We start from the raw sequence: 17,737 nt of genomic DNA, 5'->3' as shown, positions 1-17,737 counted from the left end.
ATGATAAAATAGAGGAAAAATGGGAAAGGAAGAGAAAATACTTTTAAAGTAAATCACATGGTCTGTTCATGTATAAGTTGTATTTTCATTGCTTATTCTGAGTATTGGGGCTATATGTCTGAAAAAGTAATCTTATATTTAGAAACAAGAATATAACATATTCTTCAAATATTAATCAATATGAAGATGAATATCAATATATTCATCAATATTCATTAAAAATATATACAAAAATATAACATTTAGATGAGGATGTAAACCCTTTTTTGTGCAATGAAAAAAAATCACTGTCTTTCCCAGTATCTTAAATTGTTTTTCAATTTAAGTATCTCTTGCCTTTTTGCTTCTAGTTTGTCCTGTAACAACTCCTGTGGCGGTTCCTACGGCAGCTGTTTTGTCCCCAAGTTTAGCAGCAGACCTAGAGGGATTAAGTCTGTCAAGTTCATCAGTCATTGATGTAAGTAGCCTTTAAAAAGAGGGAGGGTGCGTGTCAGTTTAAGCATTTTACATGTTTTGAGGCCATCATTAAGGTGTTTTTTTTTTTTACAGTTCTTTCACCTATAAAAGTGTTATATGAAATTATGGTTTACATGCATGCTTGGCAGCATTTTTCAATCTGTGATTGCATTCTGAAATGTGGAGAAAAGTATGAGTATTGCGTGTCTGAAAAGGATGCCTTCAAGGATTTTTAACCTTCTCTTTCAAATTGTATTTTTCTTTGCCTCAGGGAAACTTTAATTCAGAAATTAAGTATCCAAACTACAGAGGTCTTTCAAGTAATTGATCTGCTAGACTATCAAAAACAAGCTACAAGAACATCACATACTTGCTAGTACTCAGTCTGTTTGTTTACCATACATGCTTCCCATTATGACACTTTCCTACATGGAAGTAATTTTTCATAAATATATGAAACATAGCTCCTGGGTGCGAATATAAAGGGTATAGATTTACAATCAGTGGTGTATGAGTATGTGTCATGATTCATTCTGTTAGTGCTTTGTAGTACTTTCCATTAGGGAGTCTCAAAACTATAGGTATAATTAGGGTTAGCAAACTCATGGAGGTAGAGGGTGTTCTTTATTGTGGGAAAGAATAGAAGTTTGTTCTCTTTCAATTGAATTTTCTTTAGTATTTTGTGTGTGTCCAATTTTTATTTGCAATTTAAATAGAAAATGCAGTGGGTACATAGGGTACATATCCTTGTGAAAATGGATGGATGTGACCAGACAAAATACAGGCAATTTTTTAGCTTAGCCTTGTTTCTAATGTATCTAATGTATCTAGAACCTACGCTGCAACTTAATTAGTCACTGGTAACCTACTTTGTGCTGCTATAGGGAACAGTAGTTTGCAACATGAAATATTTGTTAAGTAAAGGAGTACATGAGTGATTTGACTCAAGAAATAGAAGACCTTTGCTTATGATTCAGTTTCATGTTTACAGGCTTCAAGATTTGGTGTTGAAATGGGAGACTTACAGATAATTTATTGGATATTAGCCTTATCTAATAAAATTGGTGTGTAATGTAAATTTCAAGCAGGCCAGTAACAATCCATGGACATGCAGTCACTGCAACTGATGTGTAGTCATTGATGTGTCGCACAGTCTGAAGATGCCAGTAATTCTCTTCCATGTTATTTTGTAGAGCAGTGTACAGTATTAGGTGGCAAGTCTGTGTTTAACAACAGCTGTGGTGTTACTCTTCACACGCCACAGTCGCCTCTTTGCCATCCTTTATGGCTTTGACAGCTCAAAACACAAGCTGTCATATGTTTACCTGGCTTTGGGTTAGCTTAAGAATGACTCTGGTCATTGCTTTACGTCAAAGTTATCACCTTTGAGGATAAATTAGAGGTAGCAATCTGTAATGCCAGAGACTTAGGTGCCCCTGCTTGGCAATGTCTTTATTCCTTTCATTGTCTACAGTACATGAACATATATTCCACTCACATATTCATGCTTGCTTTCCTCATGATTGCCACTGTTCATTTGCTAAACTACTTCTCCCCATTCTTCTGAAGACACCTACAAAGAAATAGAGCTGTTAGATAAACAGAGCTAGAAGGTGGAGGCTGAAGAGTAGAAGGAATTCTGTATGATGGCTATGCAAACTGCTTCCTCAATTTACTGAAGTCTGGTAACCAGCAAAGAACCTGGAACATTTCCTCATTCTCTCTGCTCTGGAAAGAACCCAGATCATGTAAGATCTAATTGTTTGTGCCTGGATGGTGATTACATTTTGGTCTGTATTCAGTTTTCAGATCTAAGCTCAGCTCTCATTGCAATTGATAGTTGCAGATGTACGTGAGGTCCTTTACTGAGTTTTCTGCACCAGGTAGCAACAGAAATTAAATACTAAACAACTAAAAAATACTAAATACTAAAAAAATACTAAATACTAAAAAACTAATTCTTTCAAATATATCCATATGGTTTAAAAAGTCTTATGTGTGTGCAAGTAGTTAGATAAATATAATCCCATGATGTTCAGCACCACCAGGTAATTTTCTAAAAATGAAAATATAAAACTGGCTTTTAAGATTTTATGTGGGATTGTGCATCTTCTAATAGTATTTTGAATTTAATCTGTGTGGCCTAATTCTAAAGATACTTTAGAAAACTTCTTCCTTCAGTGGGAGAGAAAGTGAATATAACTGTAGGGCATGCCAAACTAACAGTGAGAAATTAATTTATTACTAGGCAATGGAAAGCATGGAGTAAATTAGATAAGTATGGTATATGACCCTAATATCAAAGAAATGTAGCAGCCACTTATGTTGGAATATGTCAAACAGTCTGTTATTCAAATCATTCAGCACTATAATTGGATACAGCTTTTAGAAAACTTTTAACTTTAACTCCAAATTCATAGCTGCTGAGTGTTACAAGAAGTATAAATGCAAGAATGGTTTTACAGTTACGGGAAAACCTACAAAACCAAAATATTCGTGAATAGAAACTGCACAATCTAATGATTTGTCCTGTGGCTCATTTGTTTTTATCATCATGTTTACATACAGTACATTTCCTCTGATATAAACACATGCATGCATATTATAGTTTGTTCCAGGAAAAACAAAATTCTCTTGTAACTAATAGATAACCATCTTTCAACTGGATGCAAAATGTAGTAAATCTGTGTGCATTCTTCTGCCTTGGTACATGTGGTTCATCTTCAGATTTGAGTGAACCAGGTAACTGAGGTCACTGGAGGCTTCTGTGGGGATTCTCATGGTATGCAAGCAAGTGATAGCAAGACTAAGTGCTTGAGGAAACTGCAGTTTGATTGTGTTTCAGATGAATAATTTGCAGATTTGAAAAATATGTGAAGATGCATAAAGATGTGAATCAAAAACAGGAGGCAAGACAAAACTGCAAGCTGTCAGTATGAAGCAGTTATTGGAAAACACTGAAAATGGGTGTTGTCCCCAAAGGGGTGTTATAAAGTGAAAAAAGAGGAATTGTAAGCAAAACTCATGACTGACCTAAGGACAGGGAGGATTATAATCTGTTACAATAATTAATGTTTTGAGCAGAAATAGTGAGAGGAGAGCTATAGTAATAGAAAGAAACCGAAGAGGGGAGTGATCTGTTCCTACCTGTCACACAGGTGATGAGAAAAAAGAAAAAAAGCTTAACCACCTGTTCTTTTCTCATTAGGATTTTAGATGGTAAAAATATATCTCCTAAATGTGGAGACCCCTGAGTATGCTGCATATGATAATTAACTGGTAAAAATGACACATGCTTTTATGAATAAAATCAGTGAGAAGGAAATACTTCTATGGTAGCAAGAAACCTGTTATGGTTCAGAACAGCATTATTGCAAGGGAGAACTGACAGGTCTGTGTGAGCTCTGGTAAAAGAAGAAATGGGATAAGGAAAAAAGTGTGTGGCTGTATGGTCTGAGTTGAGTAGCATTTAAGGAGAGAAAATTGTTTCCCTGCCCCCAGTAGGATAGTTTAGGGAAAAGGTCAGGGGTGACTAGGAAAATGTCACAAAAATGCATGTACCAAATGGGGGAGAAAACTCTTGTTGTAGTGGGAAAGTGCTTATAAAAATATTTGCTGCAGCAATTAAGGCTTGCTATCAATTATTCTGCATATAGAATCAAGGTATAATTGTAGAAGTGGTACTGCTTTACTCACTAAGGTTTTATTCAATATGTTCAGTGTTTTGTCATGATAGTTGTTGCTACCAATGGTATGTTTTATTGTTCCCTACTACCGGGCCCTCCAGAAAAACTGTTTAGGAAGGGAGGAGTACATCATCTTGTTTTCTGTTTCATATATTCTAAAGAACTTTTGACCAATCTACACTTCGAGAGCTTCTTTGGAGTGGTGATGTATGAAGAAGAAATAATAGCCTTTGTCAAAAGTCAGGGTCAAGCTGCAGACCTGTCAAATCAGGTGATAAATACATTTAATTTTAAATTGAGTACAGACTTAGAGAATTCCTTGAGAAATAGTAATCATGAACTCCCTCAATATTTAATTAAAGGTATTTTCAGACTAGGAGAACACTTTAAATGGTATTTTATTTCTAAGTTGTTGACATAGTCTTTAGAGGGGAAGACTTTCTTATAATTTAGGTGGCTGTGTCCATTTAAGCTGTTTGTAATTCCACTATGTCTTAAGATTGACTCTAAAGTATATTCTTTTCCTGTTTGAAGTATCTCTGCTTAGAAGTACTGAGTACACAAAGGCTGCAATAGTGGGTCATATAATGGCTGTAGTTTGGTATGCAGTTTGCAAGAAAGGTTAGCATGAGGCATTTTAAGAATTTTCAAAATCCTACAGTAGAGAAATAAATAGTTCTTCCAAATAGTTACTCGCATGCCCTTCATGATTTTTTTTTTTTAGAGCTTTACTAACAGCAGTTACTCTTTAACTATGTACATTTGTTATTCGTACAAGCTCTGGTCTGGGTACTTACCTCAGGAATGGCTGCATCAGAAGAAACATTGACTTGTTATTATCATGAAAGAGACATAGTGCAACCACTTATGATACCAGCAGATTGTGGGCAATGGTGGTCCTCTGCCCATTGTTCTCAGGCAGATTTTGATCAATTACCATTGTATTTCAGATAATTAGTTTTACATTTCTGTAAGTATATCCATACTCTCTTAAGGATGCTTGTAAAATTTTTACTTGGGCAAAAGAGGATGTTTTTAAATAAGCTTTCAATATTAGCCACATCTTCTCTTCCATCATAAGGTTTTGTAGTCCTGTGTTAAGATAAGCATATGATAGAATTTTATTATTTTTATAGCTTATCATTTGCCCTCTTGTTGTTTAGCTTCCTGTAAGGAGTCTTATCCCTTTGCTGTTCCATCACAACATTTTTCCTATATATTCAGTGTTTCCATTATACTTCTGAAGCCCGTGTTTTAATATACAGACTGAAATTGGGAAGGTTTGTTGTGGGGAGGCGAAGGGAGAAAGTGTGCCACAAGACAGTCTACATATATCCTATTCCTGGGAATGTTCATGACTTTGCTTGTGTTGTTGACCACAACTGCACATTAGGCAGAGATATTTTTGCAGTTTTGCAGTTTTCAGCTTAATTTGTGAAGGTGGGTTTTTTCCCTGTGAAACAGTCTCTGTTGTGCCCTGCAAGATTTGTAACTGGCAAAAGGCATAATTGAAACTATGTTCTACAATGTATGTTAGTAGGGTGCCTAGGAAAGTTCGTATGTATGTGTGAAGCAAATGAAAAGGGATAGTCTTAAATTTAGGAGTTAAAAAATAACTTTGTCTTAATGCCACCCAAAATTCAGCTGTGTGGCTGATTAGGTGTGACTGATGCTTGTGGGAAGGCAGTGTGGTCCAGTAGATACAGAACTGGGTGTTACATATGGAAAATGAGTTCTATTTTTGACTTACTACTTGCTGTGTGATCTGGAGGGAGTATCTTAATCTTTTAGTTTTCCATTTGAAAAATGAGGATAATGATGCTTACTCACCTTGGGAAAGCACTTGGAAATCTACAAATGAATGTAGCTGCTCATCAGCAGATATTAACTATTGCCAAGCTAGAAGAAAAAGAAATTAAACAATGACTCCCACTTTGGTTTTTTTTTGTTCCTGTAGAATTGCTGTATAGGTGGATGTTCTTAAATTGGTTACAGAGAATATGTGTAGCATCAGATATTTGAAAGCTATACTGTCCTTTCAGAAATTGCTTCCACATATTTGTAAAAATGTTAGCTTGAAAGAAAAAAAATCACTTGCCTTGACACTACTTGTTTGTTATTTCACCTCTGTTCTTTACTTCTAAGTGCATTTACAATATAGTGATATTTAATAATGTTTAAGCCTTAAAAATACACATCTCATGTTTATTAAATGCATTAATCCTTTAAAAAATTGCACTTCAAAATCTCCAACTTATTTTCTTCAAATATATACACTATAAATGAGATACTATTTATAATTATATAAATTATATAAATATAATGTGTAAGTAGTTAGCAACTTGTATATTAATGTAATTGTATTCTGGATAACCAGGTCACTGATTAACTTGATTCATTGCTATATTGCTATTTTGCTGTTTTGTTATATTTGAGTTATAAAGAATAACCCAGCACTCAAATGTTGTATTTAAAACTAAAAGTGCCAAAATAGCAAAATAAAGTGCAATTGCAACATTAAAGTCTTATTTATAAAATAGAAATTAAATTGTGGGAATATTGCAAAACAGAAGCTCGATTAAGTAAGTTACTGTGAGGACACCGTTGATCATTTTTTGTCTTCTATTAAAATTCAGTACTGTCCTTAAAACTATTCCAACTTCTTTTAATTAAAAAAAAAAAAATTAGATGCTTAGGGCTATGGCAGAGTTTAAAATTATATTTCTTTTTCTTTCCAACATGAAGAATACATATATTGTGCTCCTTAAAATAGGGCTGCTGTAAACAGGGTTGGTGCCAGGTTTTTAAAAACAAGCATGTGTGATGCATGATGATGATTCCATAAGTTATTCTTTAAATAAGTATTGTGGTAATGTATATAAAACAGAGTATGTCTGTATGTGTGTTACACTCTGTAACTCAGACAGAAGAGAGAGGTAACCTAAGCTGTATTTTTCTGTTATTTTGTCAATAAATGTAGCTCTTAAAAATTTCAACCACATCTTTCTAAGGTAACATTTACCTCCTCACATCTTTAGCATCTATCAGACATGACATGGGACATATTCATTGACCCTAAAAATTTTCATCAGTCTCATGCACTGGAAGGGGGCAGCCCCAGCCAGACAAGAGGCTCATTTCAATTTTAACGGCTGTAATTAAAGGTTAATTCACTGAGTCAGGATTAACGAGGAAAGTACAAATGATAGGCAAGCAGCTGCCTTTATAATACAGGATTAGAACAATGCAATTACAATAAGAATTAGAAAAAAACAACTTCCTGAAAAGGTTCTGTAATAAATGAACTGCATTTCTCTGTCCTTAATTGTGGTACTTTAACATGAAGACTGTGCAGCGTAGTTTTTTGTTGTTGTTGTTGTTGTAATAACAGTGGATCAACAGTGTGTCTAATAAGACAATATGCCAACCACAGTGACAGCAACTGTTATACTGATATATTTAATACTGTGCTCTACTGAAAACATTCAGACTTACATTTATATTGCAGCTATATGTGCTGGACACATAGATAACTGCTTTGAACATTGTCATTAGATTTATTTCTCTTTTGCAGTTGCTTATTTCAGACACTTTCTTTAAATAACCTTAAAAATATATTGAATTTTACAAAACACTGAAAAGTTTCCATTTGCATTATCCCTACTAGAATTTATGAGAAATTCTAAACATTTGAAAAATAATTCTAGTTTATAAATTAATGTATATCAGATGCACTCTGACTTTAACATCCTGCTGTAACTATGTGTATGCTGTGATTGCGTTAATTGGTATAATTTAGAAGTTGGTATAATTCATGGTTTCAGACAGTCCCTATACTTATGCAATGCCAACTATATGCATCAATTGCAAATGTAAAAATGCTTTGCAAAGTAAAGTTCTGATCACTTCTAGGAATTTGCTTTAAAATTCATGACTTGTAAGTAAATATATCAAATAGAAAAAGCTTCGTAATAAAGTAAAAATAAAGCAGCATTCTGAATCAAAACATTAAACTACTCTCTCATTTCTTAAATTTGAAGCAGTGAATAATTGTGCCCAAATAAATTATCAAAATTATCTCTCTATAGAAATAAATAGTCTGGAATTTCTCAGACACTCCTGTTCTAAATTGCTATTTTAAAGTCTGTTCACTTATATTTTCCCTTCAGTTTAAAGATCCACCTTCTCTATTGGTATTTAACAATTTCTATGTTTACTGCTTATTTAAAACTTCGCAAGTATATGCTACCATATGTTCTTGGATATTCAAAAGATAATATTTTTAAAAGGCAGTCAGGACACTTTGAAAACTAAAGTTTCATGAAAGAGCTATGTATTTTTATCAGTCAGATTAGAGTGATGCTGAAATATGGTGAAATATACCTAGACATTTTTACTTTAGACCTAAAAATCCAGCACTATTTTCTTGGAAATCAATGCTAACATGGAAATATTTGAAAGTTATATATGGAAGTTATGTTTATGTTATACAAAACTATAAGCACACTGTCTTTTAATAATAAACAGTAATATTAATATGGGTTTACTTTTATAACACTTATGTGTTTAACAGTAGTTGAAGAATATTTTATATCTATGCAGTAGGTTGAGAGTATATTGTATAACAATAGTATTTACTTTATTCTAGGTATTGTTTGGCTAAAAAAGCTGGCCACCATGCATTTCCAACAATATTTTGACATTAAAAGCTCCAAGAAAGCTCTTTTTGGTGAGGACAGTTGATAACTTTTCATTCATAATTAGCTCATAGAGAACCGAGAGACATTTCAGGGAAATTGAACTGTCAGTGGGTAGAAACAAGCATTTGACCTCATCACATTGAGTGGGGCCCATCATAATTTGTTCATTTGGTGCCCATCAGCCCAGCCTCATCTCTCATACGGCACCTCGCTGACCTTCCCTCTCCAATTCCACTCAGTTCAGCTTTAATTATGACTCTGCAGACCTGAAGAAATATTGCAGCTTGCTCTCAAAAACCCTGAACTGCCACTCACCAAAAGATTGGTTTTTAACAGGTAATAAATGCCCAAAGGAAATGGTGCTCTGTCCCAGACAGAGTAAAGCTGGAGTGGGGAGTGTGGTGGTGCTATTTTTTGAGGTATTCCTGCCTCCATTGTCACTTTCCCAGTTAAAATTATATTTCATGCAGAGAGCAGAAGACCATTTCCAGCACTATAGGAATGGTTAGGGTTTGGCAATTTTAATCTTTTTTTTGAGACTAAAAGGAAGTTTTACTTGATCTGCTAACCCAGAATTGCAGAAAGCAGCCAAATATTATTTTAAACTGAAAATATAATTATTAAAGAAAAATTGGTGTGTGGGGGAGGGTTTTGTTTGTTTGGTATTGTTTTTAAATGATGGATACTGAAAAGCTTTAAAACTTAGTCTGACACCTGAAAACTGATCTCCTTCTGTGATAGGAAATTAACTAAGATTCTCTTACTACCATTGGCAAATTTTACTGTATAAGTGATTATAATGTGAACAATTTAAATGTGTGACAATTGCAGAAGAGAAGTGGTTTGCCAGTTTACTGGCAAGTATTATTTAATAGTTTTGCTAGGTAACTGTTAAGAAAGCACAAGGTCTGTGTGAAGAAAATACAAATTGCTACTAATTTTAAATGTGTAGTTCCATCTTAAAGAATGTTCCCACAAATTTCTGAGCAAATAAAAATATTCAAAACTACAGTACTAGAACGTGTATCCTTGTGGTGAATGTTAAACTGTCAGCAGGATTTTCAGGTCATTTGACAAAAAGGATACAGGTGCTGTAGCTAGCAGTGAAGGTGACTGCTAGTTTCATCAATCACTTTGCCTTTCTTTAAGTTGATACATAATGGACCCCTTCAATCAGCTTCCTTGTTCTTTGTCACTTGTTTAGGAAGAAGAAAAAAGAGGGTGGAAGGGCTGGACTTTAAAGTCAAGGTTATAAAATGAATCGTTACTTATTTACACAGGATAAGGAGGATAAGTCAAAGTGAGAAGGGGCTCTTCATAAAATGTCGAGTTTGTCAATGGGTGATAATATGCAGTTTGAAGCTTCAGGCAGACCTTGAACAGTGACAGTAGTTGTCAAAGCAGTGGTTCTGAACCAGAATTTAAAATAAGACATTGTTTAGTGACAGAAACACAGCATGTGCCAGAAAGCATGCTAATCAGTGTTCATTTTCAGAGGGTCACAGTAAATGATGATCCAGTGACAAAGTTTGTTTAACTGCAAAACCAGAATTATAATAGAAATAGAATATAAATTTATATATAATCTACAATGCTGTCGATATATGTTTATGTAACACACATTAAATATACTTAATAGTCAATTCAGCTTCTTTACAGCTGTATGCCTAATACATTACTTTTCTGAGGTGTGCAGAAAAAATTATTTTTAAACTATCTATGCAATTGCTGTTCAGCAAGTTATAATATTTCCATTTTTTCCCCATATGATACATAAAATTGATAAACATAGAAAACTGAGTTTTCCAGTGTTAAGATTTCTTACATTCAATCTGCAGCACAACATTGTGAGATGATGATGAGTATTTTGAGGATTATACATAGGAAGGAATTTTGAGCTTTATGTAGAAATTATTAAAAATACAACTTCTCATAGTCTCTGCATTCAAAGACTCCTGCTATTATGGCAAAAATTTTTTAGAAGCCTCCTTCCTTCAGCTACAGCTACGAATTGTTTGTGGGTTTTTTAAATGACTGATTATAGTTTTGGATTTTTGTAGAGAGGGGTGACTCCAAAAGCCATAGGGGTCCTTTATAATTTAAAATTATTTCATTCCAATTCCACATATATCTAACTATTCAGAGAGTATATAAGCCTTGAAATTAAATTTTGCTTGTTAAATATAGATGGAAATAGAAGTAAATGCTTTTTAGCTAACAAAATGTATTGATAACTGAAACTTTTTTTTTTTTTTAGCTTGGCATACTTGAAAAAATAAATAACCAGGTTTTGGTTGATGCATGTAGGATTGCAGCTGCACTTTTACTTGAAGAATCACCAGGACATGGCATGAAACACCTGGAATTCAAATTATAATACTGAGATTTGTCCAAAAATGTTAAAAATAAAACTTTTTTGAGAAAATAAGTATTTGATCATTGAAACTGAAAGCTAAGCATGGGACTAGCTCAACTAGTGGAGAGATGTTATTGGCAATAAGCCATATCTTCCGTTTTGTGCACTAGTAGTATGTTGCCACATGACTAGTAGGCTAGCAGTACAAAGTGAAATGCAGGGACACTGTACCTGTTAAAATTGGGTGACTTAGAATCTTTTAAATTATGTCAATGCAGATGCATTTTAATGTGCTCTAGAAGTTCTTGCTAACAGGAAGGGGATACGCTTCTTGCAGGAAGGGGACCCCCTCCATTACCCACCTCCAAACACGTGTGAAGGTTGCTTTTAAAAAGGTTGGTACACAATGTGCCATTGTGTTCTCAAATCAGAATAATTTGGAAATGTTTTCTGCCCTCCTGTGCCACAGACTCTAGAGAATATTGGAGACACAGAAGACTCTTCAATAGGCTGTTGAACAGCGCTATGATTAAACACTGTGTCATCAGGGAGATGAGTTTTTGAAAGCTTGCTTTAGCCCAGACTTTCACTTTATTTTTATGTGCTTTTCTCCTAATGGCTTGGTGAACAGGGCCTTGACATATTAAGATTTTAAAAAGTAGTTCTAGAATCTTCGTAATTCATATTGATTTCTTTGAGGTTCATAAAAATTTTCATTTTTAATTTTTGTTCACTTGGGTTAAGAAACATTCCCATCTTTATATGGTTGCAAGTGTTGGTTGTTGTTTGTAGTCCCTGACATCTATGTTCTTTAATTGAAAATGGCAGAAGAATGGAGGAAAGGTACATTTGTAAGAATTCTAAAATATATCAGTTGCATGGTATAATTTAGGAGTTCATGACTGCAAAAGTACGTTTAACTTTACTATTATTACTTTAGAATGGTTTATGAAAAAATATATAAAAATCATTCTACTGTTTACACTGAAGGACCTTTGTAACACCAGCACCATTAGAATGTATGCTTGCTATATGAATCATAAATTTAAACTACTATGAAATATGCTTGTGTACTAAAAGATGTTTTAAAATGGTCTAAGTTTTAATAATGGTCATTGTCGCAGTCTTCCTGCTGCTGCATTTGTGCTCAGTGAGCTAACAATCTGTGGCAGTCTTAGTCAATAGTAGCAGTAATACTCTACATTAGTAGGACCAAGATAATTGCAAAAATAGATGAGAAAAAGTTACCTACCTAATTTGCCGTCAGTCATCCACATGGTTAAAGGCCTTAACCATGGCCATAGCTAATGCCTACATTCAGTGTCTATGTCTGTACAGTGGAGCCTTCATTAGAGACATCTATGGGGTGATGTTTTTGACGGCAGCATGCTGTGCTTGGTGTGCTTGCATTGTTCTGAGCAGTGTGAATGGGATTGAGTGGTGTTTCTTCTTGCGAGCGTGAAAAAAAATGTTGTTACGAAGGATGAATATGTCATTTGACACCACAAGTTTTGTTTCATTAAAAACAGTGCTTTTAAATTTAAACAAATAAACTGAAGATAATCGGTTATAAATAAACCTCTTTGTTGCTTAACAGACTACTAACTAGTGCAGGAATTCTTTTTCTTGCTTTTTAAGGATGGAAAGCAAAGCTTAAGGAAAACAAAACACAGAAAAACTGTGTTATCATGGCTTCAGGTCAGCTGCAATTTTTTGCACTTTTTTTTTTTTTTTGGATTTGTTTAGGTTAAAATATTATGTGTATTATTAAATAAAACTTGGAGAAAATTGGCATGTCAATATCATGTATAAGAGATGTAGTGTGGTACACACAGAGATTCTTCTCCTGCATTGAAGAAGTGCTGATACACATGTCTGTCTGCAATGAGTTCAGTGCTTATTTCAGGTTTTTGTCCATGTGAGTCGTCTACTGTGCATTAGGATCATCCTGATAGAAGCCAGAAAAATGTGTTGCATTCTTCAACAGCAGTGTAGTGAGCAAGATTCAAATATAGTTGTATGAAGGTAGCAAAGATGTAATTTACGTTTTGGCATTCATAAATACCTGTACTTTTGAATATAGATTTTGAATATAGTGAATTAAAGGCAGAATTCACTTTGGCTTGTGGGTAATACTGTATAGAAGCATTTCAATTAAATTATACACTTATCCAAACAGATTATGTCCTTTTCTGGGGAAAAATTTGAGCAAGGTGCTTCTGTTGAAAGGAACCAATATGCAGGAGATGTTTTTGTATAAATCTAACTGTAAGATTATATGTTATGGTCAGTAGGGTACAGTGTGTTTTCACTTTAGAGTACTGGCTGTTTGCCAAAAATCAAAATAATATACTTGAAACCATTTGTAGGAACTTTCTTGAAGTCATTTAGACTCAAAGCCAAAATCTCTATTAATCCATCTCAGCAATGTCCACTATTTCAAATTCATAATTAGGATGCAAGGTGAGGCTGACACCTTACTCTGTTTTTCTAACTCCTCAACTACTTCAGGTAATCATAGAATCGAAGAATCATTGAGGTTGAAAAAGACCATTGAGTCCAACTGTAAACCTAGCACTGCCAAGGCCACCACTAAACCATATCCTGAAGTGCGGTTCTCAGACTTCACAGTTTAGTGGTCAGTGGAAGAATGGAATCACTCAATTATGTGACTGACTTTAACCCTTTTCTTCATGCTTGTTTAATAACTTTGACTTAATCATGAGAATATTCCCATTTTGTTGCTAACAAACTTTTTTCTTATGTGGCATTTTAAAAGATATTACTAATACTTTCATTTGATTATGCATGTGATTCATTATGTTCAGCAGAAGAAAAAGGCAAAGATGACAAATCTGAAATAAAACCAGGTGTTATTGTAATACAAAGCTTTAGGCTCTATTATTTATGCAAAATGCAAGCTGTCTCACTGGCCTCCGGTTACATAGAACAGGTGCACACTCTGTTTTGAAAATTCTTGATTAGTCTGGTATGGAACTACTAGAATTTTCTACTGTTTGTGAACTCCAGGTTAAGGCCCAATTCTCGTTCTTTTATATCATATAGTCATATTTATACTCAAAGAGCAATACTTTCTATTGATATAGAGTAACTGCAATTCTGTCTAGTTGATTCTATTTTAATAAAACCATAGGAAAAAATCTAAAGGGTATAAAAGTATTAGAAAATAGATAATTTAGTACTACTGAATATTTTGATCATCTCTAGATTCACAGCTTGTATCTGTGAGCAGGTGGAAAGCCTGTGGGTAGGAGTCAGAGACCGAGGCAGCAAAGGGAACCTTTGGCTGGGGTCTGCTACAGCCGCCTGACCAAGGGGAGCCCATTGACCAAACCTTCCTGCTCCAGCAAAGGAGGCATTGTGCCCGAGGGTCATGTCCTGCAGGGGGATCTCAGCCTCCCCAGCAGCTGTTGGGAGAGCTGTGGCAATCCAGGAGACTCCTGGAATGCGTGGAAGATAACTTCCTGAGCCAGGTGACAGACAGCCCTGCCAGAGGGAATGTGTTACAGGATCTGTTGGTCACCAATGCAAGCGAGCTAACTGGGACACCAGGACTGGAGGCAGCCTGGGCTGCAGGAATCATGCACTGGTGGAGTGTGCATGAAGGATAGGGCTTGGGTAAGGAGTTAAAAGTTCAGCTCTTGAACTTTAGGAAAGCAGACTTCCACTTCCTTTCCACTTCCTAGTCAGTGGTATCCCCTGACAGACTGCCCTCAGGGACAAAGAGAGCTGGCAGATCTTTAAGCAGCTCTTCCACAGAGCACAAGAGCTGACAATCCCCTGAGCAAGAAATCAGACAAGGTGGGCAAGAGACCGGCATGGCTGAGTAGGAACTTGCTGGTCAAAATTAAGGGTAAAAAGCAAATGCACAGGCAGTGGAAACCAGGACACGTAACCTAGGAAGAGTTTAGAAACAAAGCACAGTTGTGTAGGGAGGGGATGAGAAAGGCCAAGGTGACAAAACTGGAACTGAACCTGCCAAGTGACACAAAGAGTAATGGGAAGGGCTTCTACAGGTACATAAACCAGAAAAAGAAGGTCAAAGAAGGGGTACCCCCTCTGATAAACAGCACTGGAAAACTGGAGAACTGGTAACAACAGACAAAGAGAAGGCTAAGGTACTTAACGACTTTTGCCCTAGTCTTCAATGGGAAACTCTTCCCACACCTCTTGACTGGACGGATAACAGGATGAGGACTGGGAGAGCCAAGTCCTTCCTTCCCACTGTAAGAGACAATGAGGTTTGTGACCACCTGAGGAACCTGAATGTACCCAAGGAGATGCACCCCAGAGTGCTGAGGGAATTGGCTGATGTAGTTGCGTGGCTGCAGGAAAGGCAGGTCCTGTCTGACCAAGCCAGTGGCTTTCTATGATGGGGTGACTGCATCAGTGGGTAAGGGAAGGTTACAGATATCATTTTTCTGGACTTCAGTAAAGCCTTTGACATGGTCCACTACAATTGGGAGGAGCTGGAGTAAGGAGAGGAGACTGGGATAATGGAAGTACCATCATAAGAGGTTAGATTGCAGTGAAGTAGGGTGTGGGGATCAGATGGGATCCAGGCATGAAATGGGATAAGGAGACAAGTGGCATTTCCCTGTGGTTATGGGCCTCCTTCCTCATGCCCTCCTGCTCTCCCTATTTTGCCTCACCCTCTGTCTAATTGGAGAGATGTATTTGATGGGTGGACTGTTAGATGATTAAGAAAGCGTTTGGATGGCCACATTCTGGAGAGTGGTGGTCAGCATCTCAGAATCCTGACGGACATCAGTGATAAAGTGGTGTCACTCAGGAACCAGTGTTATTTAGTATCTTCATTAATGACATAGACAAAGGGATCAAATGCAGCCTCAGCAAATTTGCAGATGACACAAAGTGAAGTGGTACAGTTGCCACACCTGAAGGACAGGATGCCATCCAGAGGCAAATGGACAAGTTCTGGGAGAGAGCCCATGGGAATCTCATGCAGTTTACCAAGGCAAAGTGCAACGTGTTGCACCTGGGTCAGAGCAACCCTGGTACCAGCACAGGCTGGGGATGGGCAGATCACAGCAGCCCTGCCCAGAAGGACTTGGGGCTGCTGGGGGATGAGAGGCTGGACCTGACCCAGCCATGGCACTCACAGCCCAGAAAGCCACACGTGTCCTGGGCTGCATCCAGAGCAGTGTGGGCAGCAGGGCCAGGGAGGGGATTCTGCCCCTCTGCTCTGCTCTGCTGAGACCCCACCTGCAGTGCTGCATCAGCTCTGGGGTCCCAGCACAGGAAGGACATGGACCTGCTGGAGGGAGTCCTGAGGCCACCAAGGTGATCAGAGGGATGGAACACCTCTCCTATGAGGAAAGGCTGGAAAAGAGAAGGCTTTGGAGTGACTTAATTGCAGCCTTCTGGTACCTGAAGGGAGCCTACAAGAAAGATGGAGGGACTTTTAAAAAGAGCATGCAGTAACAGGACAAGGAAGATGGATTCAAACTGAAAGAAGGCAGGTTTAGATTAGATATTAGGAAGAAATTCTGTTCTGTGAGGGTGGAGGCACTGGAACAGGTTGTCCAGTTGTGAATACCCCATCCCTGGAAGTGTTCAAGGCTGGTTTGGATGGAGGTCTCAGCAGCCTGACCTAGTGAAAGGTATGTCTGCCCATGGCAGGCACGTTGGAACTTGATGATCTTTATCATCCCTTCCAACCCAAGCCATTTTATGATTACCTTGAAAACTTGATTCTTCTTGAAAGGATGATTTGAAACCATACAAATATTACAGTAAAAAAAAAAAAGGGAGAGAAACAATTCATTTTGGCAGCTTTACAGAGGCAGACTATGGACAGCATAATAAAAGCGGTCTTTTGTTTGAGATCCATCTCTGGGTGATGTAAAAATCAGTGAAAGCTATCTGAGCAGTTTTGGGTTTTATTTCTTTTGATTTTTATATTTCTTGCAAGGTTTTGGAGACAAAAGTATTAATCTATCAATATCAAAGTCAAGTAAGAATTTTGGGAACTCATTTTATAATGTCTGAAATTGTCTGAATCCAGTAACGGTTTAAAGATATGATTATTAATATGGTAACTTTCAATTAGCCTCATTGACATGTTAATAATTATGAGAATTGTGGAGCCTAAAAGTTGGTGACAATGCAAAAAGAAGGGAGTTAGGATGTATGCTTTTAGTAGGTATTTGGTAGATGTAGAGCAGTTAGAGGCACCTTTGGTGGAAAGTGTTTTCGAAAATTCAAAATATGTCCTTGAGTGTCTGTATGTCTAGATAAATTAGCCCAAATTAAATGACAATATCCAGTTGCTTTTCTTAGATTGTACAAAATAGGAGCTAGTTTGATTTCTTGTTTGCTTTCCTTGCTCCCTGTCAGGGGATTCTGTCATTACTTTGGCAATCCATGTTATTGTGATTTAGGTATGCTGTAATGTTGGGATTTCCAACAGCCTCTTAAAATAATGCAGACTAGGATGCTGACATTCTTTGCTTGCATTTTATCTTTTTATGAATTTATAATTGTTTTACTAAGAG

At 36.4% G+C, this 17,737-nt stretch overlaps 1 protein-coding gene across 3 annotated transcripts in view; it reads left to right on the top strand.

Annotated features, from left to right (window-relative positions):
• The window catches only part of AP3B1 (adaptor related protein complex 3 subunit beta 1), a 154,467-nt gene that overhangs the window by 101,557 nt on the left and 35,173 nt on the right, over positions 1 to 17,737 (top strand). For 2 of the 3 annotated variants that reach the window (XM_053968953.1, XM_053968954.1), the window contains exon 22: positions 351 to 457. In XM_053968953.1, the coding sequence (XP_053824928.1) occupies positions 351 to 457 (107 nt within the window). Of the gene's footprint in view, positions 1 to 350; positions 458 to 8,790; positions 8,872 to 11,099; positions 11,171 to 17,737 lie in introns of those variants that run through there. The other variant, XR_008435467.1, reaches the window with a different exon arrangement.

Source organism: Vidua chalybeata, chromosome Z (genome assembly GCF_026979565.1).
Source record: "Vidua chalybeata isolate OUT-0048 chromosome Z, bVidCha1 merged haplotype, whole genome shotgun sequence".
In the NCBI taxonomy this organism is placed as follows: domain Eukaryota; kingdom Metazoa; phylum Chordata; class Aves; order Passeriformes; family Viduidae; genus Vidua; species Vidua chalybeata.
The sequence above is the reverse complement of the archived record's forward strand: the minus strand, read 5'-3'. Positions and strand labels throughout refer to the sequence as shown.